The following is a 24,956-nucleotide window of genomic DNA, read 5'->3' as shown; positions in this document are numbered from 1 at the left end:
TGGCCCTGCAACACAGTAAGTCACAGTGATGGTGTTCCCCCAGCCCAGCGGTGGTGGCCTGAAACAGCCGCACAGAGGGGCCAAATCAAAAAAGAACAGATTGCGACACTGATGATACTGTTTGCCAGCGCGAGCGCATCCATAAAGTTTTGCTGCTGAGTGCAATGTTCCTTTTTTGGGGGGGCGTCTGATTGCAATTACGCGCGCGGCAAAGTAAATTAGGGCAATCGTCCGGCGCAGGACAAAAAAACAACAATAAAAAGGCAGCGGTGCCTCGATCCGCTCTGCGGCACGATCGACGAGTGCAGCTGTTGACATTGGGATGAGGAAGTTATGGAAATGGGGCTCATAACGTGCAACGGGGACGGTGCGATTGCGCAATCAGACATGTAACAGGGAGACCCCATTGGCGGACCCCATTGGGGATCTCCCCGTCGCGCGTCGTGCGTGCTCCGCCGGGGGTCTCCCTGTGCATTCCCCCTAAAATGTGTGCATTTCGCTGTTTGCGGGTGCTTTGGGAAATTAGACGCTGGCTTTTTATGTTATGTCAGCAAGTTTCTTTGGTGAATGAGTGTTTATGCCAGCGGCCGGCCCCGAAGATGTCTGAGTACTTCTTCCGCCACTGCAGTTCTAGATTAGCAATAAATGCATAATATTAAAATAACAAATAAATAATAAAAAATACGCCAAAAAAGAGCTGACAAAGATATCACTGTACACAAGCACATAGATTTATTTATACAAATATAGTATGTATAACAATTGCATATCAACAGTTTGTTGTTATTATCTTTTTAATCTTTATCTGTATGGTTGGTCCAGGACTAACAGTTCCAAAAATGTGAGTCAATTAAGAAAGAGTTCCTGTGATCCTACAATACAAAAAAAAGAAAAAAAAGGAGAATTTGTCGTATTCAGATGTTTTTGCACGGCGGGGGAAGGACAAACAGAAGACCTTGCCAATCCAAAGGGAGTCCCAAAAACAAACAAAACGAACACACAAACTAACACTACCACCTCCTTGAGCACTAAGGTGGCCTCACCCTCGGAGACTTGGCACCAGGTCGACCTCACCGCAAATATTATTTCTTGGGGAAACAAGGCCCTTAGCGGGGAAATCAGCATGGGACGAAGACCGTGGCTCCACTGGAACCTCAGCTAATAAAATGAAACGTTACATGAGGGATAACGTGCACTCAGCCGGCCATTATCACCTTATATCGCTCTGAAGGGGGTTATTTTGTGATAAAACGCCGTCTGGCTTACACTGGGAGAACAAGGGGGACGGCCACCTCTCCAACGGCCTTTCACGTACGTTTCGAAAGCGGGTTTGAAGAAAGTAAGAGATTGAAAAAGTTGTCCTAATATTTGACCGAAAAGACGGGTAAGAACATTCCACGCGGTCTCATGTCAACGTATGCAACGAATGTCGAGATGGGGAAAGCAAAGAGCAAAAATGTGGACGTTTTTTAACGTTGTCATGCAATGAGTGCTGTAGCAGCCGGCGAGGAGACAACGTAGAAGTTTAGAAATAACAATAATAATAATAATAATAATAATAATAACAATAATAACAACAACAACAACAATAATAATAATAATAATAATAATAATAATAATAATAATAATAATAATAATAATAATAATAATAATAATAATAGTAATAATAATAATAAACGCTGTCCAAAAAAACCCACAATATTCAAATGGAACAATAAGATTTGTACGTATATATTTATATATTTGATGTTATGAACTAAAAAAAAGACAAAATAATACAACAGGTTAAAAAATAAATAACAATAACTATACTGTATTTTCCACTGTATTTAGATTTTCTTTCCCTCAGATTTAAGAAATATATTCATTTTTGACATTCTCGTTGTCTTGTCTGGAATAAGAGATTTTTAGAAAGTATATGTCTATATAGAACATCTGGATATATTACTATAATGGGGTGTAATAATAATAATAATAATAATAATAATAATAATAATTGGGGTTATTGCACGTTAATTATGAATGCAACTGAAAGTAATTAATCTTCTATGAATGGCACTGGGGATGGAGTCATCCACATGATAGAATATCATATAGAATATTAAATTGGAATATTAAGAATATTAATTTAAAGCTGCCTTATGTCACACGGTGCATAAGATCCAGTCCAGCTCCCGTCATTCCCTTGACCGCGACGATGAAAAATGTAAAAACGGAAAGATTGCGAGTTATTGCTAAACCTACAATCCCAATATAAAATATTTTGTCTTAACCTGCTACAGTTATTAGAAGAGTTAAAAAAAATGTGTTAATCCACCACGTTTTCACACACACACACACACACACACACGCACGCACACACACGCACACACACATTTACACACACGCACACACACACACACACACACACACAGACATACAGACACAGACACACACACACACACACACACACACAGAAAAACGATGGGCTTTCACGCACCGAGACACAAGCACCGGTCGTAGAATTAAAATATCGGAAACGACGCCATTGAAAAACCAAACAAACAAACAAAAAAAACAAAAAACAAAAAAAGTGACATGAAACGGAAGCAACACAAGAGAAGGGGTGACTACCAGGGGACAGGCGGATAGAAAAAAGGGAATCGTAAGAAAAGTCAACACCGGCCTCCGCCTCACGTCCTGTCAAAGCACCGTTTTGTTTCACCGCGAATGGAGCCCCCTGCTGGTCGTTTCCTTGTTTTTCCGCTAAGAATTGATGGTGAGAGGGGCCCCAATCGAGAGCGAGAGAGAGCGAGCGAGAGAGAGAGAGAGAGAGAGAGAGAGAAAACGGGATCTTCTTCAACGGCGTCCTCGTGGTTCCTCCTCCTCCTCCTCCTCCTGGGATTTTCAGCCCGAAAAAAAAGAAAAAAGCAGATGTTGTTTTGCGATCGACGTCTCGTATCGTCCCCTTCTCACTCCTTCAACCTGTCGGTGATTTACGGAATGAAAAAGAAGACGACGCTTAGCGATGAATGAAATTATTTATATCTGGATTATTAAATTCTGAATTATTATTATTCAAATTTAAGAGCATCAATTTTAGATTTGAATAATAATAATAATAATAATAATAATAATAATAATAATAATAACGTAATTATTATTATAATAGCTAATAATAATAGCTTAGAAATAACCTACCTAATACCTGATCATAATTTAAAAAAATAATAATTTATGAAAAATTATAGATACTACATTCATTTGCCGAAGAGGAGTGAAGAAAAAATATGCAATATATATTTTTTTGTTGATTATCGTGATCTGTTAAAATTATTTGAAATGATTGTGATCTGTGTATGATTTAAAACGCACTTGCAATACAATGGCTAAACTTTGATGAAAGAGAGAAACTAGATTTATTTTCTGTGGTTCTATGTTCTGATTGGCTGAAATTCCATTGAAAATGTGCCCTGTTGCTGTGTTGCCCATAGGCCCGTTGCCCAGTGTCTCATCATGTTGCTGGTTGATGCTGAAGTTGTGGGTTGATGTAGCCGTGTGGCCACGTGCCGTGAAATGATGAAACCTCACACTAAAACCTCACGCCGGTGTTGATAAAACACCAGTACGAGGGGGGATCACGCTTCTAACACTCGCCAATTTGAATTCTCGAGGAACCTCTTCCCAGCCTCAAATAACGCCTAGAAAAAACACCAGAGGAAGGCGGAAAAAAAAAAGTACCCGCAGCACATGTTCTTGACGTTTGCCTGAAAATCCGCTTTGGGGGTTGGGCCGGTGCTGACGGGGGAATATTCTCGCGAAGAGGTGAAAATTAAGGTCTTATCTCCGGTGAGACGCTAGTGTTTCGTTTTTTTTTCCTGCCCTTCCTACGTCCTATTCCCCCGACACATTTCTGGTATATTTTAGTTCACACCGGCACATCTATCTCATTTTTTCTAATTGGGGAAGTTACATCCCAGAGTGGAGTGATGCGCCAGGAAATGCAACTCCCCTGATATCCACACCACACCACCGCAGCGTGGCTCTTATTCACCGTGGCGGATGCGGAAAGCGAAGCCAAGATGTCGCTCCCTTTGATTCTCGGTAATATTCGGCCTCGCGGACGCGCCGCTCGGGGTTTGTTTGGGCGGATGCTGCCAAAAGCTCTGTTTTTCTACTTGACACACCCCTAACGACCGCTCCAAACACATTACCCGGGCGAAAGACGAGAGCGCCGGCTCTGAATTTGCCGCCGTAAAAGCGTCGAAACCGCTTCGCAAACCGCTCAGTTTCACTCACGTTAATATTCCGCCGGAAGCAGAGATCCTAACACGGATCTCACCAAAGAGCTCCTGTTGTGCCGTATCTAGGTTGTCCAACTCTGGCTGCCCTGGGCCCAGATGCGACCCTTTACCGTCGGACCCTGCTTTACATCATCCAAATGCACTCTAACAAAAGTAGGTCAGGTATTGTGCCTTTCGGATAAAAAGGGTTTGTCACACTGGCAGTGTGCAGCAAAACCATATTATGACCAAATTTGTACCATTTTTATACCAATCAGGGACAGATTTACCACAGGAGGTACAAAATTACAAAATGAACACCCATGCCAAGGCAATTTTTGAAGCCAAATTTTCTAAAATAAGAGTTGAAGCTTAGGTGGATGTAGAGTACAGATACAAACACCGATTTTCTCATGACGCGTCTTGGAATGACGGTGCATCGCTGGAGGCAGGACCCCACCTGCCCACGACTCAACGTAAAGCGCCTCACCTACGACATGTGGTTATGCTGGGAGGCCAGGTTCTGCTGCTGCTGCTGCTGCATGAGGAGCTGCTGCTGCTGGCGGCGCCGGGCGGTGCGCAGCTTCTCGAAGCGGGCCTCCATCTCCTCCAGCACCTTGGGGGTGTAGCGCACCACCAGCTTGACGCTGTCCTTGGCGGCCTTCAGCAGCTCCACGGCCTTCTCGTGGTGCTCGCCCTCCACGCTCTGCGCGGGGGTCGAGAGAGAGAAAGAGAGAGAGAGAGAGAGAGGTCCAGAGAACACGGTGGCACAGAGGGTCGGGTCGTGAAGGCGAGTGGGTGTTGGTGGAAAGGCGCCCATAGAACTTGGACGTATTGTATGTGGGCGCGTTTGCAGTTTGCAATACCGTACCGTATCGCGTGCGTCAGCTCAGAATTTCTGCATTTTGGGATTTGATACCTTTAGAAGAAAGAGGAACCACTCCACTGAGGGAAGTCGTCTTCCGAATTTGACCCTGTCCTAACTATTTTGGAGCAACCGGTTGCATAGCCAGTGCCTCGGTGGAGCGTCTGACCCTAACACGGCATCAACCCAACACCTCAACAAACACCTTCAACACCTTCACTGGAGGAAGAGAAAATCTGAGTGGAGGTGCTCGGGGTCGCAAGAGGGTTGCGAGCTCTTTGAGTTGACGATCAATGGATGCGGTCGTTTGTGAGGAACGCAATCAGACACGCAAACACGCCAAACGACCGCATACCGTACACGCGCGTCCGGCCCACGTACCACGGCGTTGACGGAGAGCAGCTGGTCGCCCCGCTTCAGGCCGCCGTGCCGCTCGGCCACGCCGCCCGGGATGATGCGCGAGATGTAGATGGGCGAGTTCTGCTCCTTGCCCCCCATCACGTTGAAGCCCAGCCCTTCCTCCGTCTTGGGCAGCTCCACCACCCGCGGGTGGGAGTGGCCCTCGCTGGCCGCAAAGGCCGCCACCGTGGCCTGGATCGGAACGAGGTGAGAGGACGAGGTTGGTGAGATGATCCACCAATCACAGATGACGTCTCGTTTAATTGATGAGCTAATTGAAGAGTAGCTAGTCCGCCATTTTTTGGCAGAGCAGACTAGGTGAGGGATGACGTGCAAAATGTCGCTGCTAGGGCCTTCAGCATTAGCGTATACAGCAGGTGGGATGTAAAACCCAAAATTGTATTATTATCATCATTCAGAAATAACAGACCACTGATTGCGGTACTGGACAGACATGTATAATAACTCATTTTAAAGGTGCAATGTGTAGAATTTGTGGAACGACTTGGCAGAAATGGTTAAAATATTCATAAGCATGTTTCAATTAGTATAATCCCATGAAAACAATAATCATTTTGTTTTGGCTACCTTAGAATGAGCACCTTATATCTACATAGGGAGCGGGTCTCCTTCCACAGAGGCCACCATGTTGCACCGATATATTATTACAGTAGCCCAGAATAAGGATTGGCGCATCACCCTGCTCCCCTCGTGAGGGGCCGCCGGAAAACTTTCACCCTTTGACCGAATTACTCCACCTGCTCGTCAATCGCAACGTTGAGCTTTTTTTTTTTTTTGTTTTGTTTTTTTTGGGCTTGGATAATCTGGCTCCTCGACCTCCCAGAGAGGAAACTTTGTGATGAACTTTGTGTGGACAACGTGTGGCATAGAAGAGAGCAACAGAGGGAGAAATCCACGGATGCAGCGCCATCATCAAGGGGGCCTTCCTTCCTTCCTTCCTTCCTTCCTTCCTTCCTTCCTTCCTTCCTTCTTTTCGAGCCGCTGTCGTTCTCTATGAAACCCAGGGCCGAATCGGCGGAAGAACAGAGGAAAAAACGAGAGAAATGAGACAGGGTGGACGCGGAGCCATACCCGCCCCCCACCCGCCCTTTCACGAGAGCGGCTCGCAGGCGCCTCCTCCTCCACCTGCCTCCTGCCTTCAGCCGCATCCATCCCGGCCGCATCCACATTCGTATTCATATCCGTGTTCATATTCATGTTCAGTCGTTCGCCCCCATCCTCTCTCCGGCCCCTCCTCACCCCGCCAGCACGCTTCAGCCCCCTTGTTGTGTTCTGCCCCCTGCCTCTCCACCCGTCTTTCTCCTCTCTCCATCCCTCTCTTTTCGTTTTCTTGCCGTGTCCTTCCTCCCTCTCTTCCCGCCCTTCCCTCGCTCTTGCACAAGGGCACTTCCCGGCCTTCGACGCGCGTCGACCTTTGAAATCTCCGCCCGGAGTTCTCGCTAAGGTAGTGAAATGAAATAACTAAATATATGTATGAAAGTGAGTCGGAAAGTAAACAGGTAATTAGAAAACCGAAATTATGAAGCATGGCGGGCGTCCACTCTCCCCTCTTTCCCTCCAGATCAGTAATGAAAGCCCTCGGGCCGGGTATTAGCGGTAGAATTTATTTCATTAACGGGGCGATCAAAGGGAATCGTCTCGCTCGAGCGGACACCAATTCGAGCCGAGTGGAAGCTCCCCGGCGGGCGATGACGACAGCGCTTCCCCGCTCGTTTCGCCCTATTTCACCGCCGTTGCTCCTGTGCCCTGCGGAGCGGGTTCTTTCACGACGGGTCGACGTCGATAGGCTCTCCCCTTTCATGCCATTCGTTCGCTGTGACCCTCACCTTGATCCACTGCCTCCATTTCCTTCAATCGTTAAAGCCGGATTTACAACCGAAACCGAAAATGCATCCGACAGGCTAATCTTTCCCCCTAGTGGCTGTCGGATGAACTGCGTCTGGGTTTCGCGTCACAAAATATTTGTGATATTTGATACAGAGACCCTTATTTTAGGATACCTATATTTATAGATATACCCTTTTATATAGTATTTGCAAAGTGCGACAAAGATAACAAATACAAATCCACTTCCATAAAAATAGATTTATTGATAGTGAATACGGTGGCATCCAACACAAACATAAATAACGTCTTTTTTTTATTATTACACCTGACGTATTAAGTAAATTTTTAGGCAAGTTTCAATGAACGTCATTTCCGGTCGGATTCGACTTCCCAGTCGTTTGTCAGATTTGGTGAAAATCTGGCCCGAGGGTTTTATCACAGTGGTAATCCCTGAGATTGTCTGTGTTTGGTGGATCACACTACATATACATACAAAACGGCAACGTCTCTCTTCAACATCCAGTTTCACTGAGTTTACTGAGCGCAACTCGCTCCACAGGTTTATCAAACTCACCGCGGCTGCCTTTCCCTTCTTCTTTCCATCCTTTGCCGGGAAAGGCGGACCCCGTCACAATGGAAACAGAATCTCGAGGAGCATGCGCACGACGAAAACACATGAAGTGGCTGTTTCTTATAAATTGCCAGCTAAAAGAAAGTGTCGAATGTGGGATTTTTTTTTGAACAAAATAACGTTCACGTGACGTGCCTGCAGAAAGGATCTCCCATTCACCACGCGACAAGTGACGGACACCAGAGCAGGGGCAAGTCAGAAAATAAACATGTATGTAGAAAAAAAAAAAAGCTACTTTAGGTGTGGCGTGTGAGCGTGTGAACCGGTCGACATACGGCGCGTCAAGGTCCGACGACGTCATTCTGCATTATAATTTGCCACGTGCTTCTGTACTAAGTTAACAAATTACAACAAACTATACTACATCATTTAAACAAACATTCCAAATAATTATTGGGATGAGTCAACTATGCCGTCATGAGATCACTTCTGATAAAAAAAACAAAAAAAACCCCGCCACCCTTCTCACGGCCCCGTGTTAATGTACATGAACTTCAACCGAGGGGCGGGGCCAGAAAATACAACTGAGACGGCAAAGCCCCCTCTCTCTCGCCCCCTCTCTCTCGCCCCCTCTCGCCCCAGCGTGGCGCCGGGCCTGAGCCGTAACGACGGGAGATAAGACGGCGCAGCTGTCGATATGATCGTTCCGGGCGAAGGGATTAGCAGAACAAGCTGGTAAGGACATTATTGGGGAATTAAAGGAACACTTCACGGCTCTGCCAGGCATCGTCGTCGCAGATACCGGCGGGCGGCGGCGGGCGAGGAAAAATTCGAAAAACGTCGGGAACGCAGAAGAGACGTATCAGCCCACGCCGTGCTTTGATGTGTACTCAAAACTCTTATCTGGAAAAACATATATTTACATATCAGCTCGCTTCCAATTACAAATATCTGCCGTGATGACTCACAGGGTAGGATTCCCCATCATGTTCATCCATCCAAGGCTTAAATCTGTGTATTTGACCTATGACCTATCGGGAGTTGTGGTTAAGTCTGCAGGTGACGGTGCCGGCGTCTTTCCCAAGAGATGATATTCCCCGCCACCCAAGAGACACAGACACCGATTTATTCCTTTTATTATATGTTCCCGTTTTTTTCCCCGTGAGCCTTTTTGTTTATGGTTGTTAATAAACCTCACACCATGTCGGCGCCCCCACTTCCAGAGATGTTTTTTTTCGTTGTTTTTGTTTCTTCTGTGGATATTTGCCTTTGGCTTCAATATGGATGTAGCAAAAACACAAGTTAGTTAGTAAGCAATAAAAGTAGCCAGTACAAAATAATTTAATACTGTACCTTCAATAGCATATTGCTTTTAGCCTATGAAATCTTTCATGCCAAACAAACAGAAACGAATTAGGGGCGTATTAGCTGAAGCTTTTGTTGGTTCGCTGCCACGGTAAAATCACTGATTTATTAACGAAGCGCTCCAGAACCACGCAGGGACATCTTACCTTGGCCGTGGCCCGTGCCTGGTACTCAGGACAGCCGTTCACTGTGATCGTTTCATGCATGTACTGGTACACCTGAAAAAGAGACAAAAGAACCAGACGTGATCATTAAGAACCAGAAAATACGATGAGATTAGTAAGTAAGTCAATGAAAACGTAAAGCCTTATTATATATGCCTTCTTTTCAACACACAGTTTGCATAACACAACGGAAGATGAATGAAAGCAAACAGATTGGTCATCAGAACAAAGATAACACTTAATAAAAAGCTTATGAAGTCTATTGAAAATCTACAAGAAGGCAGAGAAAAAACAAACACAAAGCAAAACAACCCCACAAAACCCCACAACGATAAAGATAACGCTTTGTAGAAAGGAGAACCTATAAAAAAGAGTGGCTTGATGAAGAAAACACGCGCCACATGGTTTATTTTCTCTGCAATTAACGTTCAGCATCTTTTGGTCCATTTCTAATTGCTTTGAGATTTTTCATTTCCTCCCTTTCTGCTTTCTTGCTTCTTCCACTCCATGGATGCGCTCACTGGAGTATTAGCATCGCTGCCATTCCCACAGGAAAACTGGGCTTGATCTGAACAGGAAGTCAGCAAATGAGTCTGTATATTGGAATGAGCTGCACCACGGAAATACCCCCTAAAAATTATTAATCTGTTATGCTATGTCACTATTACTACTACTATTAGAGACAGACGGACAGACAGACGGACAGACGGACAGGTCAGACAAACAATACTTTATTGTTCATCTCAAATTAACAAATAAACCTGAAAATTAACCTCAGCCAATAAAATCTGGCAATGTACTATCAACCCAATGAAAAACAATAAATTAATCAAAAGCTAATAAATACATAAAAATCAATAAACTTAAAGAACGGCAATGAACACGAATCCTAAAAAATTGAAAATAACCTCTGTATCACCAATTCACATTCTAGCAGTCGTGTAATATGTGCAGTTTTGTGCAGATTTGCATGTTAACAGATGTAATGTGATGTGTTTTATCTTATTTTAGGTTCCCTCACAATACTCCTACTACTACTACAGTGGTACCTCGACTTACGACTGCATCCACTTACGACTCATCCAAGATACGAGTAGCGATAGTCGCGGAAATTTGTATCGACTTGCGACCGACTGCTCCAAGATACGAGCGTGGAAATTTGCAGTTGGCACGTCGGCGGCCAGTCAGCAGTCAGTCAGCAGTCAGTCAGCAGCCAGTCAGCAGCCAGTCAGCAGTCAGTCAGCGGGCGACCTACATCGTGTGTGCACGTAGTTCGTGGATTATCGATATCTTTTCATATTTACTGTGTTTGTGTTTTGTTTTTTTTCACCCTTCATGATTTCTTAACCTATATGGAAAAAAATGCTTCGACATACGACTGTTTTAACATACGACCGTTCTTATAGAGCAAATTACAGTCGTGAGTTGAGGTACCACTGTACTACTACTACTACTACTGCTAATAATAATAATAATAAAAATAATAATAATAATAATTATTATAATAATAATAAAAATAATAATAATACAAATAATAAAAATAACAATAATCTTCTTGTTTCTTTTCTTTGGGCTGCTCCCGTTAGGGGTTCTGGCACTATAATAATAATAATAATTATTATTATTATTATTATAATTATTAATTTTAATAACAATAATAATAATAATAACTCTAATAGCACTTAAGGTTGCATATTAACGTTGTAATATTGTAATGTTGTAACATTGCAATGTGATGTGTTTTATCTTGTTTTAGAGTCCCTCAAAATACTACTAATACTACTACTACTAATAACAATAATAGTAAAAAATAATAATAATTATAATTATTATTCTAATAACACTTTTCTACTGACGTTTTAAGAAAATAATAATAATTGGTATTTATAATGATAATAATAATAATAATAATAATAATAATAATAATAATAGTAATAATCATAATAATGCCAATAGCACTTAATGTTGCATATCAATGTTGTAATTTTTATTGCAATTTGATGTGTTTTATGTTATTTTAGGGTCCCTCACACTATTACTACTACTACTACTACTACAAAAATATAAAAAATAATAATAATAAAAAATAAAACGGATGTTTTAAGAAAAATAAACATTGTGGGAACATTGGAGCTCTTCTTTTGCCCTGAAGTGTCCATCTTCTCTTCTCTAAGTGCCTCACAATGACGGCAAAACAAAGACACGGGAAAACGAATACATAAAATAGTGCAGATCAAGGTTAGGTAAGAACGACAGGGGACAAGAGCCCTCGTCATTTCTGCACGCAAGCCAACGTGCACGGTGTCGCTCTGCAAGGCTTGTGTGGCTGTTTCCTGAACCACAATGTGCAGAAAACATAGAAGAAATCAGTTTTTTTTGGCGGGGGGGGGGGGGGGGGTTTCTTTCTCCAAACTTTATTTGAAAACTCAAGAACTCAAAAATATGCATATGCAAAGAGAAATCCCCTTTCGAACCTCATCACTTGCACTTATATCATCATTCACATCATTATCGTCATTTGGCGTAATTGACCCAGCACAAACCTTGCACGGCACTAACACAGCCATTACCAACAATAACTCTCAGCGGGGGCTCGTGACGGCCTGTTCTTTATCGCTCACGGAACGAGCCCAAACTCTTTTCGTACAAGCAGTTAAAGGTTACAGCCCGGGCCCAAAAAAAACAAGCTTATCAGCCCAGACACGCCGCCAGACAGAATCCACAAAGACTGCCGAGCGTTCAATGCATTAGCACCTCTGAGAAGTGCTAAGCAGAGGTATGTTGTTAAGAATAAGCAAGACAGGTGAACAAAGGGATAATGGAGCAATGGCTTTTGGGAATACGACCAGCTGGCTGGCTATTATCGTGATTATTACACCGCTACTTATTAAGTATATTCTTACATGTCATTCTTTAATTCTGTATTCTTATATAAGAATACAATGAGACGGGATATTTGTTTGAAATTATTTAAGAAATACTTTTTCTAGTGTAAGAGCAAGTCTTCCAGTGTAGTTTCTATGTAGTGTCACAAACATGGACCCAGCCGACACAGAAGGGTTCCGCCGCGCACTCCGGGACCAAGGAGTGTTGCTCTTACCATGTTGCAACCAGCCAGCTGGTTGCAACATGACCAGGCCCTCCGGGACATCGCGGAACATTTCTGGACCATCTCGGTGGCCGTCAGCAGCCTGCAGGGTCCTCCGGCCCCCGTGGCCCCCCCTGCTCCTCCGACCCGCCCTTCTTCCCCCACCAGGGCTCCCAGCGCCTCTCTCGTCCCCCCTGAGCCCCACGTTCCGGCTCCAGCGCCTTACGACGGCGATTTCGGCACCTGCCGCGAATTCCTCGTGCAGTGTGCGGTGGTTTTTCAACAGCGGCCATCGTCCTAGCCTCCGATAGTGCCTGCATCGCGTTCCTCATCTCCCACCTGAGAAGGGTGGCTCTCGGCTGGGGTTCCGTGGTTTGGAGTCAGGGTGGCCCCGTGAGTCTCTCCTACGATCTGTTCACCTGCGAAATGAGGAGAGTCTTCGGCCACCCAGTTTGCGGCAAGGAGGCCGCAAGAAAGACTCCTCTCCCTCCGCCAGGGTTCCCGTAGCGTCGCCTCCCTCGTCGTCGAGTTCCGGACTCCAGCGCCCGCTACTCTTGGGCGCCTCAGAAGTCCCCCAACTCTCTCCGATGCTGAGCCAATGCAACTTGGTCGCTCCCGGATCTCCCCCGAGGAGCGAGCACGCCGCATACAGACCGGCGCCTGTCTGTATTGCGGCCGGCTGGGACACCTCCGAGGTCAAGGGGCTGAACGGGTCACATCCGACCCGGATTACCCACCAGACAGCTCCCCTCAAGCTGCTTCTCTCTGGCAACCACTGTGAGTCCTTAAGGTTCTTCCTCATTGATTCCCCACTGAACCCCGTGGTTCTGGGGTACCCCTGGCTCCAGACCCACAACCCTCAGATGGACTGGCGCTCGGGAAGCGTGAGCTCCTGGAGCACACACTGTCATGCCCACTGCCTCCGCTCGCCTCAACCCCACCACCGGGCACGCTGCCGGAGGTCCCCAAGAGCCCTTACCTGCCCTCGGTTCCGTCGCAATATCTGGACCTGGCCCCGGTCTTCAGCAAGCAGGGGGCGCTATCCTTACCACCTCATCGCCCCTACAACTGCGCAATCAACCTCCTGCCCCCCTCCCCTGCAGTCGCCTGTATAACGTCTCCCGGCCCGAACAGGAGGCCATGGAAACTTACATCCGCGACTCTCTCGCTGCCGGGACTATTCACCCCTCGTCTTCTCCGCTAGGCGCAGGGTTCTTCTTTGTGGCTAAGAAGGACAAGACCCTCCGTCCTTGCATTGATTTCAGGGGACTTAACGACATCACTATCAAAGACAAGTACCCCTTGACCCTGATGGATTCAGTCTTCATCCCCACCCAGGGTGCTACCCACTTTTCCAAGCTCGACCTCTGCAACGCTTACCACCTGGTCCGCATCCGCGAGGGGACGAGTGGAAGACCGCGTTCAACACCCCGCTCGGACACTTTGAGTATCTTGTTATGCCCTTTGGTCTGTCAAATGCCCCAGCGGTCTTCCAGGGCCTAATTTAGGATGTCCTCCGGGACATGCTCAACTCATTTGTCTTTGTTTACCTCGACGACATCTTGATTTTCTCCAAATCCCTCTCCGACCACGTAAAACATGTACGCCTGGTGCTGCAGTGCCTCCTGGAGAACCGTCTGTTTGTTAAGGCCGAGAAGTGTGTCTTCCATGTTCCGTCCATTTCCTTCCTAGGGTTCATCATTGGCCGAGGGAGGCTGGAGATGGACCCCAAGAAGGTGGCCACCGTGGTGGAGTGGCCAACCCCAGCCAATAGGAAGCAGCTCCAACGGTTCCTCGGGTTTGCAAACTTCTACCGGCGCTTCATCCGTAACTTCAGTCGCATCGCTGCTCCCCTCTCAGCCCTTACCTCCACCAAAGTGGCCTTCAAGTGGACCCCCGCGGCTGAGGCCGCGTTCCTCGACCTCAGGAGCCGCTTTTCGTCGGCCCCAGTCCTGGCCCAGCCTGACGCCAACCTCCAGTTCGTGGTAGAGGTGGACGCTTCAGACACGGGGGTAGGAGCAGTACTTTCTCAGCGCTCCCCAACCGATGGTAAGCTCCACCCCTGTGCCTTTCTGTCCCGCAGGCTCACCCCACCCGAGCACAACTATGACGTGGGTAACCGGGAACTACTGGCCGTCAAACTAGCCCTGGAGGAATGGCGCCACTGGCTTGAGGGAGCAATCCACCCCTTCGTCGTCTGGACCATTCATAAGAACTTGGCCTATATCTAGACGGCGAAGCGGCTCAACTCTTGGCAGGCCAGGTGGGCGTTGTTTTTTGGCCGGTTTAACTTCTCTCTATCCTACCGCCCAGGAACCAAGAACCCCAAACCTGACGCCCTGTCCCGTGTGTTCGCGCCAGAGGAGAAGACAGGGGATCCTGAACCCATCCTTCCACCCCTGTGCCTTGCCGCCACACACACCTGGGAGATCGAGTCCCTCGTCACCCAAGCGCAGGAGCACCAGCCCGACCCAGGTACCGGACCCCCTAACCGCCTGTTCGTCCCTGACTCCGCACGCTCCCAGGTTCTGCAGTGGGCCCATGTCTCCCGCCTCAGCTGCCATCCTGGGATCACACGGACCCTGGCCGTCTCTCGGAGATCTCTCGGATTGCCGCACGTGCTTTTGGGAAGGTATTAAAAAACAAATGGATGAACTGACGACGGATATAAACCGGAAAAACACAGGATTCGAGAACACGGATAGAAGGAGAGGTGAAGCACATTGAAGAGATGGAGGAAAACTTGGTTGAAATGGAACCATGGGACATTGGAGTCAGGGATGACCTTGACCCAGTTGCTAATTAATCAACAGGCATTACAGGATAAAGTACCGTATCCAATTGATGTACCCGATGGAACGGCGCTCCAGGAGGACGAGGGCACCGCCGTAGTGGCTTTTGTCGAAACTTGATAAAGTCGGAATTGGGGAGATGATCTTTGCTTAGACCGGTGGCCGTGACCTGGGGATAGAACTCGCCCGCCGCGACATGGCACCAGCACCAGTTGCAAGTGCCCTGCCACGCTCCATGGCGGTGCCGTTCCTCTACGCTTCTCAGTTAAAGAGAAGATTCTCTTTGGTTCGGAAGAAGGAGCTACATGTCCAAAACAAACGAGCGTATTTTGACCTTGATTATGCGATGGACGTGCAAAGACGAGAAGAGGGAATACATACCCGTTACCCGTTACCCGTTACATACCCAACGTGGGTGAGGCTACTCGTGGGACTGAGAGCGAGTGCATATCGGAGGAAACGCTGCCCTGACTTCTACCATTGAAGACCACCGAGACCCAGCGTGGCGGAGGTAAGAACCGGCAGAAGCTAGAGGGTAACAGGGAACAGAGTACCTAAAGACCTGGGACTGATTGATGTATGGTGGTCCGTGCATGGATCAGGCCCAGGATACACTTTTTATTCCGCACGACACACACTCTATCAAGAATAGACTATTTCTCTATGTATAACAAAGCCCTACACGGATTGTACGATTGTAGAATAGGCCGGAGGGACCTTTCAGACCACTCTTATTGGTTGATTATTTATTATTTATCACATTTAGATGGTAAACATTAGAAAAACATTGTGGAGGCTAAACACTGGCACGTTGAACGATCCTCCACTTTTAGAAGTTCAGTGGAAACAGATCTAAGCGTGTATTTGCAAGACAATGATAACGCAGAAGTAATTTATTATATTTATATATTATGGGATGCAGCTAAAGCTGTGCTCAGGGGGAAGAGCCAGGACAGCCGCATTGAAAAAGATGAGGGCGGGGGCGTTCTGGTAGCTCACGGGGTAGAGCACACCATATACAATGCTGAGTCCTTATCGCAGCCCATGTTCGAGTCTGGCATGAGGCCATTTGCTGCATGTCATCCCCGCCTTCTCTTTCTCCCCACACTGTCACTATCAAATAGAGCATGAAAATGCCCCCCCAAAAAAGCTAAAGGCTCAAAAATTGTTGAGACTGCAGGAAAAACAGAGAGATCTGGAACAAGCACACATTGTTAATGAAGAGCCCTCCATTATACACCAAATTATAAATGTCAAGCAGTAAATAGATAAAATACTAAGTGAGCAAGTTGAGAAAAACACAAGGCAAAGATAATATGAGGCAGGCCCCAAAAACAACAATCAGAAAACACCATTCATAAGATAAGAGACCCTGTTAAAAATAAGACTACTAGCAGTCTGGATGTTATATAAAAGGAACTTGAAACATACTATGAATCCTTATATTCCCAGTCAGACAATGTTCATAGTAACAATTGTTGAATTTCTCATTTTTCTTAGACCTTAATTAAAAAAAAAATTAATGATAAACTTGTCTCCCCAATAACAGTGGAGGAAATAGGTAATGCAATTTCAAGCCTGAACACTAACAAGTCGCCGGGTGCTGATGGGTTTCCCCCAGAATGGTACAAATCCATGGGGGATTACCTGCTCCCTTTACTGGAGAACTATTTGTTATAGGCTTATTAGTGTCTTACACACAGACTATAAACTGTACGGCACCGTCTTAACACAGAGGATGGAAACCACAATGCCTTTGTTAGTAGATGAGACCAAACAGGCTTCATAAAAAATAGACAAACTCAAGACAATATAAGGGGAGCCCTACATATTATAGAGCAGATTAATAAGGAAAAAGTTTTTCTCTCTTGTTCTCAGCTCAGATGCTGAAGATTTAAAAAGTTGTATACACTTTACTTTCGCTCCTACTGCAAGAATAAAGGTTAATAGTAGCCTCTCTAACTCCATAACTCTGCGACGGGGCTGCAGGCTGGGCTGCCCGCTCGCCCCAGTCTCTTCAATTTATTCACTGAGCCTCTGGCCCAAGCAATATGACACGAGACAGAATTAAATTAAATCGATAGGAGGACCGGAATATAAAGTGCATTTTCACACAGATGATGTACTGGTCAGAATCATGGACCCAGGCTTAGGTCTGCCTCTACAAATAAAAATGTGTATGGGGTATATTCAGGTTGTGTCCTTAACGTACACAAAACAAAGCTTGTGACATTTAATGATGCTCCCACACAAGAATTTACTGCAAAGTATAATTTCAAGTGGTAATCATCGCCAATCGTTTACCCAAATATCTGTCAGTTATTAGATATGAAACTACAATCGCATGAACAAAAAAATATTGAAGACCTCAGTGGGTGGGACTTGCTCACTCTCCACTTTTGCAGCAGAATCCGATCATTTTAAATTAACGTTCTTCCCAGATTATTATATATTTTCACTTCCAGTAGAATAATCTATGTCAGACATATGCGTTGGGTGGGCAGGTATTTCCAGCTTTGTGATTATTTTTGTAAAAAGGTAAAAGGTTCTAATCCAAGAGAGCCACCAATTGTTATCCATATATTTATTGATGCTTATGACTCAGAAAACAATACAGGTTTTATAAGCAAGTTATAGCATGGCATCACTGATCTGTAGTGTCCTGGATAAAGGACACTACAGACTATGTGAAACAGTGATGGGAAAAAGAGCTGGACATTGAAATAACTGAAGCCATGTGGCTCAATGCCTGAGAAACACAGTCGCCCTCTAACAACTCCCGGACCTGGAGAGACTTCTGTTGGGAAAACTTGATTCGTTTTTTTTATCACTCCCAAACAGAAGTATAAACAAGCAAATGTGTTCTGGTCTTGCCCATCTATTCAGACTTTCTGGAAGGAAGGATTATCCCAAAAACCCTTGGTTTAAGGGCGCCCCAGCGGCTCACCAGGTAGCAAGCACCATCTTCAAGGTTGAGTCCTTATGGCAGTGGCCGGGGTTTGATTCTGGCACAAGGCCATTTGCGTGCATGTCATCCCCTCTGTCTTCCCTTGCTCTCTGCACGATCAAGTACAGCATGAAAATGCCAAAAACAAACCTTTTTTTTAGTATCAGTGCAAAATTCACATCCCTCTATCTTGGACATATCCCTGAAGGGCTAAGTAAAGATGATACCTACCTCCTAAAGATCTTGCTGGCAGCAAGTAGAAAGGCCATTACAAAATACTGGCATCAGGAAAAAGCTGTCCCACCGCTGGGCTCTTTGTCAATAATGTAAAACATTGACATCTTCAAGAACAGACAACTTACTCGATCGGCTCCAAAAAGAATTGGGAGGAAAACGATGAGAAAAATGGTTCCTCGTTTCTCATTTTTTTTAGCCAATGAGACAGATCTTTCATAATTATTGTATGTATCATGTAATACATTTTATTTTTAATTAGGCAAATTTGCCTTGATTTACTGGTCATGAAATCACTATGCTGTTCTTATGATGTGAACATTTTTCATAAATAAATCTTTTTCTAGTTCTTCAGATCCTTTCCTCAGGACTTCTTTGTAATGTTTACAGCAGTTCTTTCAGTTTCCCTGGTGGTCTGTGCACATCGCCCTCTTTCTTTCAGGAGAATATCCGCACTCAGAACTTTCTATGCTCGTGCTCTCTGGTAGTGGGAATGAGAAGGAGGAGGCAGGTGGAGGCGAAACAGCGCCGGTTGCCGTGTATTAATTCCCAGTCTTTTAAACAAAAAGTCGGCTTGTGGGCCAAAATGATAAATCAAGGGCTCGCAGGCCAATATGAAAATAGTCCGTAAGCTTGCCACTTAAGTGAGCTCCCACTGTGTCGTGTCCGACGGCTTGCATATCGGGCTCACTCGCCCGGTTAAACACGTCCTGTAAGCACACCGATCGTCATTCGGCGGACAACAAAACATATATTATTTCCTGGTTTTGGGATCGGCTGAATCAGCTGAATCCCTCCGTTGATTCACTGGATCCGCACCAGCTAAGCGGCCCCGGGATGGGAGCCCGCACCGCCTGTCTGCATGGTGAACGTTGAACAAAGCAAAATAACCACCGTGTATAATTTACCGGCATAACAGACACTCTCTTACCGCCTTAATGCTGTGTTGTAGGCATGGACTAAAATAAAAACTCTGTGAGTCACAAGCCCAGCAGCCTGTGAGAATTCCATTCACGCAAAGAGCTGAATCTCTAAAAAGGGCAGATTGTGACTTCACTCCTCCATCCACCATGTCTGTGTCCACTCTGTATGTTCTCTAAGGGTTTTTTTTGAACATTTCAAATTATTGGGATACTTATGGAACATGGGTGATGCACAACGTCGATCGCTGGAGTGACAAAGGAAAACAGAGTTTTTATGAAAAAAAAAAAAAAAAAAAAAAAAAAAAAAGAAAGAAATCCATACAAATTCACGCGGCCCTCTAGTGCTCCAGGCAATGTGAGGCACCAAAGGCAATAATGTGACATGGAAAGAACGCCTGTGGTTGCCAGCCACAACAGTCAATCTTCAGAAATAACTGACTGGTGATTGCCACTATTGACCAATCAGAATCGAGTATTCTACAGAGCCGTGTAATAAAACGAAATAGTCAAAATACTACATGATTCCGTTGTCAGTAACAAGATACATTTTCCCATAGGAGGGCATATTGGATGATATTTAAGATAAGATATCACCTCATCATAAATATCGACCATTTGGCCCTAATGGGAAATGTAGTCGGTCGGAGGTCTTTTGGGGTTCGATGTCTCACGATCAAATATCTTTTGTTTTTTTCAGACTTTCCAGTCAACAAATCATTGCCGTTTTAACATGTGAGATGGCATGAAGCCCCTTTTCATCGGACCATTTTTCTAATTTTCCCCTGATGAATGAATGAAAGGATCAACACCACCACACTTGTCAGTCGGGATGTTTTAGTGATTAAGATATGCGGGCAGTAAACTCCATTCTGGGCGTAATTGCTTCCCAGGGAAACGCATGAATAACAATAAAGGTCGAGTTATTCCAGCTGAAAACTCCCATAACTACCAGCAAAAACATCCACCAAGTGCAGATTTCATTCATGACTAACTAAAAAAATATGTCTTCTGTCAATCCTCTGTGTGTAACCAAGTAAACAGTCATATTTTAGACACATTTGCCGTATAATAATGCAGCCGTGAATCTTAATCATCAGTCTCAACAGAGCAAAACAAAACAAAACCCTTCATTTGCTCCAAGGCAATGAGAGTTTTAGATTTCATTCTACTGTAATATTCGCAAAATCATGATAAATATGTATGTATATGATTTGTCTGTGAAAATAATCCCAAACCCCAATGTTTTCAAAAATGAAAGACTGAACAGGTATTGAGCACAACTTTTAAACTGAATGATTAACTGTTCATTCGTTCAACACTGAAAAACTGGTACAGAAATCTTCAATCCGGTCATACACAGACAAAGGTTTCAATCCACCTGTGGTTTCCTTCTACCTTTGCTACATATATACTGTATATATATATTTTTACATCAGTACCATACTAGTATCAAATCGAGTTTTAAACCAAATTACTATTTAGGACTTGTTAACGCCAAGTGAAAAATGGTATTTTCACCTTTTCAAATGGAATGAATGAACAATTAATGACAAAACATGGTCAAATGAAGGGCCTTTGACAAAAATGTGTTACCATAGCAGCACCAGTACATCATGTTCAGGTCGGATTTTCACCTTATTGTCCACAAAATTTAAAAATGCAGACAATATAAAAATCAAGGAAAAAGAAAATGGTCAGTGGTAATGATCTTAAAAGGTGTGGCCTCTTTCAGGCTGGAGCACGACCTGAGAAGACACCAATGACAAATTCACAAGGAGGCATCCAATCTCACACTCTTATTTGGAATAAAACCACAATCTGATGCCTTTGAATAAATATGAATAAGCAATGAATACAGATACACTCTGCTTGTTCCCGTCTGTTTTGATGTTCGAGTTTGATTTGTTTTTGAATCGGTGTGCTCTCTCCACTTCCATCTCTGCAGAGGAACCAAACCCTTTTGTTTGGACGGCTGTTTCCAAACCCAGTCAGTCGTGCAGCTGCTGCTTTCGGCCAAAGTATTTTCCCTCCGAGTCGCTCTCACAAAAACACTACCTCCATTGACCCCAATTAGCCGTTTGTCCCACCAGAGTCACCAGTGAGTATGTACCGTAGGCCTAACGTCAACCCAAATGCATTTGAGCGCTAGGCTTGCTGGGATACGATGAGGAGGACACGAGGCTAAAGCAGGGAAGTGCTTCCCTTTCCGCGGGGGGCACTTAAACGTGACAATGCCAAGTGTAACCATGGTCCCTTGGCTTCCCTATACCCCACCCCTCCCTCTTCATACTGAGTCAGAGAGAGAGGCACTGAACTAGCGGAAGCGGAAAACAATGCCTGATAGAGAGAGAGAGAGAGCGAGAGAGAGAGAGACAGTAGCTGTTGTATGGACGCATGAAGGTCATTTTCGATCATTCAGACCCAATCAGAGCATTCATTCACCTCTTGCCTGTAAATGCAGCTCTCTTTCACTTCAATTCCCATGCATTGCGATTTGGCGGAGACCTAGCACGGACATGGCCGTTTCCACGACTTTCATAGACTTCTCGCTTTCGGCGCGGCGTGGGGAGACTTGCCACCAGGGGGCAGGGCAGCTGGGAGATTCTCCCTAACAAATGGCATCAAGCTCTTTTCCCAAAGCCATTCATTCTCCACTATTGACCCTCCTATTGATCCCTTACCCCTCAACTAGGCTGATTTCTATTGAGGAAAATCCATAGCAAAGAGAGAGGGGGGTTTGTAGTGTGGGGATGGTGGGGTGAGCAGCCACACCTGACCTGGATCTAGGTGATTGGGATCAGAGTGGCTGCATACCAGTTGATCGTTGGTTGGTCTATTGAGCAGCAGGTTAAAATCCCCATCCCCACACACACTCAGGAGAGGAGCCCTGTCAGGACATGTCCATCTGCTCCCGGCTAATTCTAACAGGCCAACTCTCTACAACAAAAAGGTGTTTAAAAACCACCGTCTTCTGTGTCTCTGTCCTGCAAATGCCCCCTGGGTGGCGTGTGGCAGGATAAACTGCTACAAAGTTTAATCGGGAGTATTCTGGAGAGCCTTTATTTTTGCAGCGACAATTTTGGCTTTACAACCTGGCAGACTGCGAGTCAGCCAGCTAGGGATCGGTGTCTCTGTGGTAAATAAAATATATATTTATTTATACAACATCTTTGTTATCAAGCTGTCAGTCGGGTTGTTATAGCACAATGAGGTGAGAAGAGATTTTGACAAGCAGTTCAACTCACAATGGTCGCACGTCAACGCAAAAGTCACAGTTCGGTGTTGCTTTGACGCACGCTCGTACATTTAGACAAAAATAAACAAAGCGGTGATATTTTCTTCCTGTAATACAGCCCATGTTAGGTGATGAGGAACATTTTCATCTCGCAGACACTTTTGTACAAAGCGACTTACAATTATCCATACACTGATGGACGCCAACATCAGGAGTTAAGTGTCTTGCTCAAGGACACTGCAGCATGCTATCAGGAGCAGCCGGGGATCGAACAAGCAAGTCTAGCTGATAACTATTGTCTGGGCTCTCAACAACATCTTTGAGGCTTTTTAAAAAAACGGCTGTTAAAGACACACAGACACTTGTGAGGACTCTTGTGTCCTCACAAGTGTGCATTTGTGTCTTAAACAGGCGGGTGTAGAGGCAATTCCTGGCGATGTTCTGCGTAAAGATAGTAACGATACTACCAACAACCACTCCCACCCTAACCCTTCACAGTGAAAAAGTCATTGTATCGCTGTATCAAGGCATCGTCTCTCCCCTGGCTACAAACCGTGGTTGCCGATCACAATGGTTGCCCCCAGCGACTACGCCGGCCAGCAGAGTGTGTTTGGGGTGAAACACCATTATTGAGACACCACAGCCGAATTGTACAGACTGATCCATCAAACAGCCTTGCCCATAGGCGGTTCGTGCCAGCCAAGGCACCCGGTCCCATCTCCGCACTGTGGCCAGATAAAAGCCCAAACCAGGGGCCTGGACAAGACCACCAGTTAGGGAGAAGTGGGCAGAGCTATGTATCGGTTCTTCCTCGACAACACATGGTTTCGTGGCGCTCTGCAACTTGTCGCAAATCACAATTCATTGTTGTTCTCGTTAAAAAAAATCGTATAATTAAGCTCTTTAAGTCATTCCCATTCGAATTCACCTTCAAAGAGCAAACATCAAACACCGTAATAATCCTGCAGTCCTTCAAAATCACCGTCTGGCGTCACGTCAACACAAAATGGAAATGAGGGACGATTGAAATTATGTAGCTGGCACATTGTTGTTTACAGATTTGCTAAACAATGCCTACCTCTTGAAAAACTGCACTTGAATTCCTCTCCCTCTTGCTCCTGCTTTAATGATGTCAGGAGCGATGAGGAATGCATAGGCCGGGGACTGTATACGTGCAAACGTGTGCATGTAAACAAGGGTGAATAGGACGACTACTGTTAGGTTCTTCATATGTGTTTATCTGAAAAAAGGGGGCAAATTCTGCATTAAGGTTGAGGTTTTGAAACATGATAAGTGACGTGGCTCCAGTCCTGAGTCACTCCCAGATGGTAATGTTCCATCGTTAAACTCTCTGACCCCTGGGATTGGGGGACGGGGGGAACCGGGGACAGGGGTGTCAAGGGGTCCTGATTAAGGAGCTGAGCTCCAGGTCACTCACCTCCCGGATGGCCGTGCAGAACTCGCTCTGCAGGACCTTCTTCAGGGACTGGAGCTTGTGCCCGGGGACGTCGCCAGACTCCTGCAGCTTCTCCAGCAGCTCGATGGCCCTGGTAACGTCTGGTGAGAGAGAGAGAGAGAGAGAGAGAGAGAGAGAGAGAGAGAGAGAGAGAGAGAGAGAGAGAGAGAGAGAGAGAGAGAGAGAGAGTTATATGTACTGTATCTATTTTTGTTTCAACTGCAACGTTTACATTTTTATATATTTATTTTAGAATTATCTTCATTTATTGGTATATACTGTATATCTTAGTATATACTGTATATATATTTTGTATATAACAGCAATGTTTATAAATTTTAATACGATAATTTATTGTAATTAATTTGATTTAATCGTAAAGTTTTAAATTGGAATTACTTTTATTTATCTGGATACATTTACATTTCTGGCTGCGTTATTGGTTTTTGAATTCACTTCATTTTTTGTTTTCCACTTGCTTTGGCAATGTAGACATATGTTTCCCATGGCAATTACGCCTATTTGGTTGAATTTAATTGACAGAGAGGGCGGGGTAGAGGTAGAGGGAGAGAGAGAGAAAGATCTGTGAGATGTTATGTGCATACGTGTAACTGCAAAGGAACAGAGGGCACAAAAAAACAGCTGATTCAATTAAATTAACAGTGGAGCCCCGAGAGAGAGCGATGGCAGAGTGAATCGATGGGCGGGATAATGGAAATGGAGTGAGCTGAGGCCAGCGGGGTTAGAGCAATAGAAAAGCAATTCCGCCCCAGCTTCTATATGCTACACATGCACTGGCTCCATTCT

General features: G+C 45.1%; 1 protein-coding gene across 1 annotated transcript; it reads right to left on the bottom strand.

The window, feature by feature from the left end:
- Positions 1 to 1,886: 1,886 nt before the first annotated feature.
- lin7a (lin-7 homolog A (C. elegans)) lies at positions 1,887 to 24,239 on the bottom strand. Its single transcript, XM_080022699.1, has 5 exons — positions 24,132 to 24,239; positions 9,457 to 9,528; positions 5,509 to 5,718; positions 4,753 to 4,968; positions 1,887 to 2,964 (listed from the first exon to the last, which is right to left on the bottom strand). The coding sequence occupies exons 2-4, from the start codon at positions 9,514 to 9,516 to the stop codon at positions 4,753 to 4,755; spliced, it is 486 nt and encodes a 161-aa protein (XP_079878825.1). The 5' UTR covers positions 9,517 to 9,528; positions 24,132 to 24,239; the 3' UTR covers positions 1,887 to 2,964.
- Between the last annotated feature and the right edge of the window lie 717 nt (positions 24,240 to 24,956).

This window comes from Zeus faber, assembly GCF_960531495.2.
Source record: "Zeus faber genome assembly, chromosome: 21".
NCBI lineage: Eukaryota > Metazoa > Chordata > Actinopteri > Zeiformes > Zeidae > Zeus > Zeus faber.
This window is presented reverse-complemented; position numbering and strand designations above follow the sequence as displayed.

Excerpts from the sequence above, each read along its gene's own strand:
- lin7a (XM_080022699.1), bottom strand. The coding sequence starts at position 9,516 with ATGCATGAAACGATCACAGTGAACGGCTGTCCTGAGTACCAGGCACGG. Across the intron at positions 5,719-9,456 it reads AGGCACGGGCCACGGCCAAG|GCCACGGTGGCGGCCTTTGC; the intron begins GTAAGATGTCCC and ends GTTCCGATCCAG. Across the intron at positions 4,969-5,508 it reads TGCTCTCCGTCAACGCCGTG|AGCGTGGAGGGCGAGCACCA; the intron begins GTACGTGGGCCG and ends ACCCCCGCGCAG.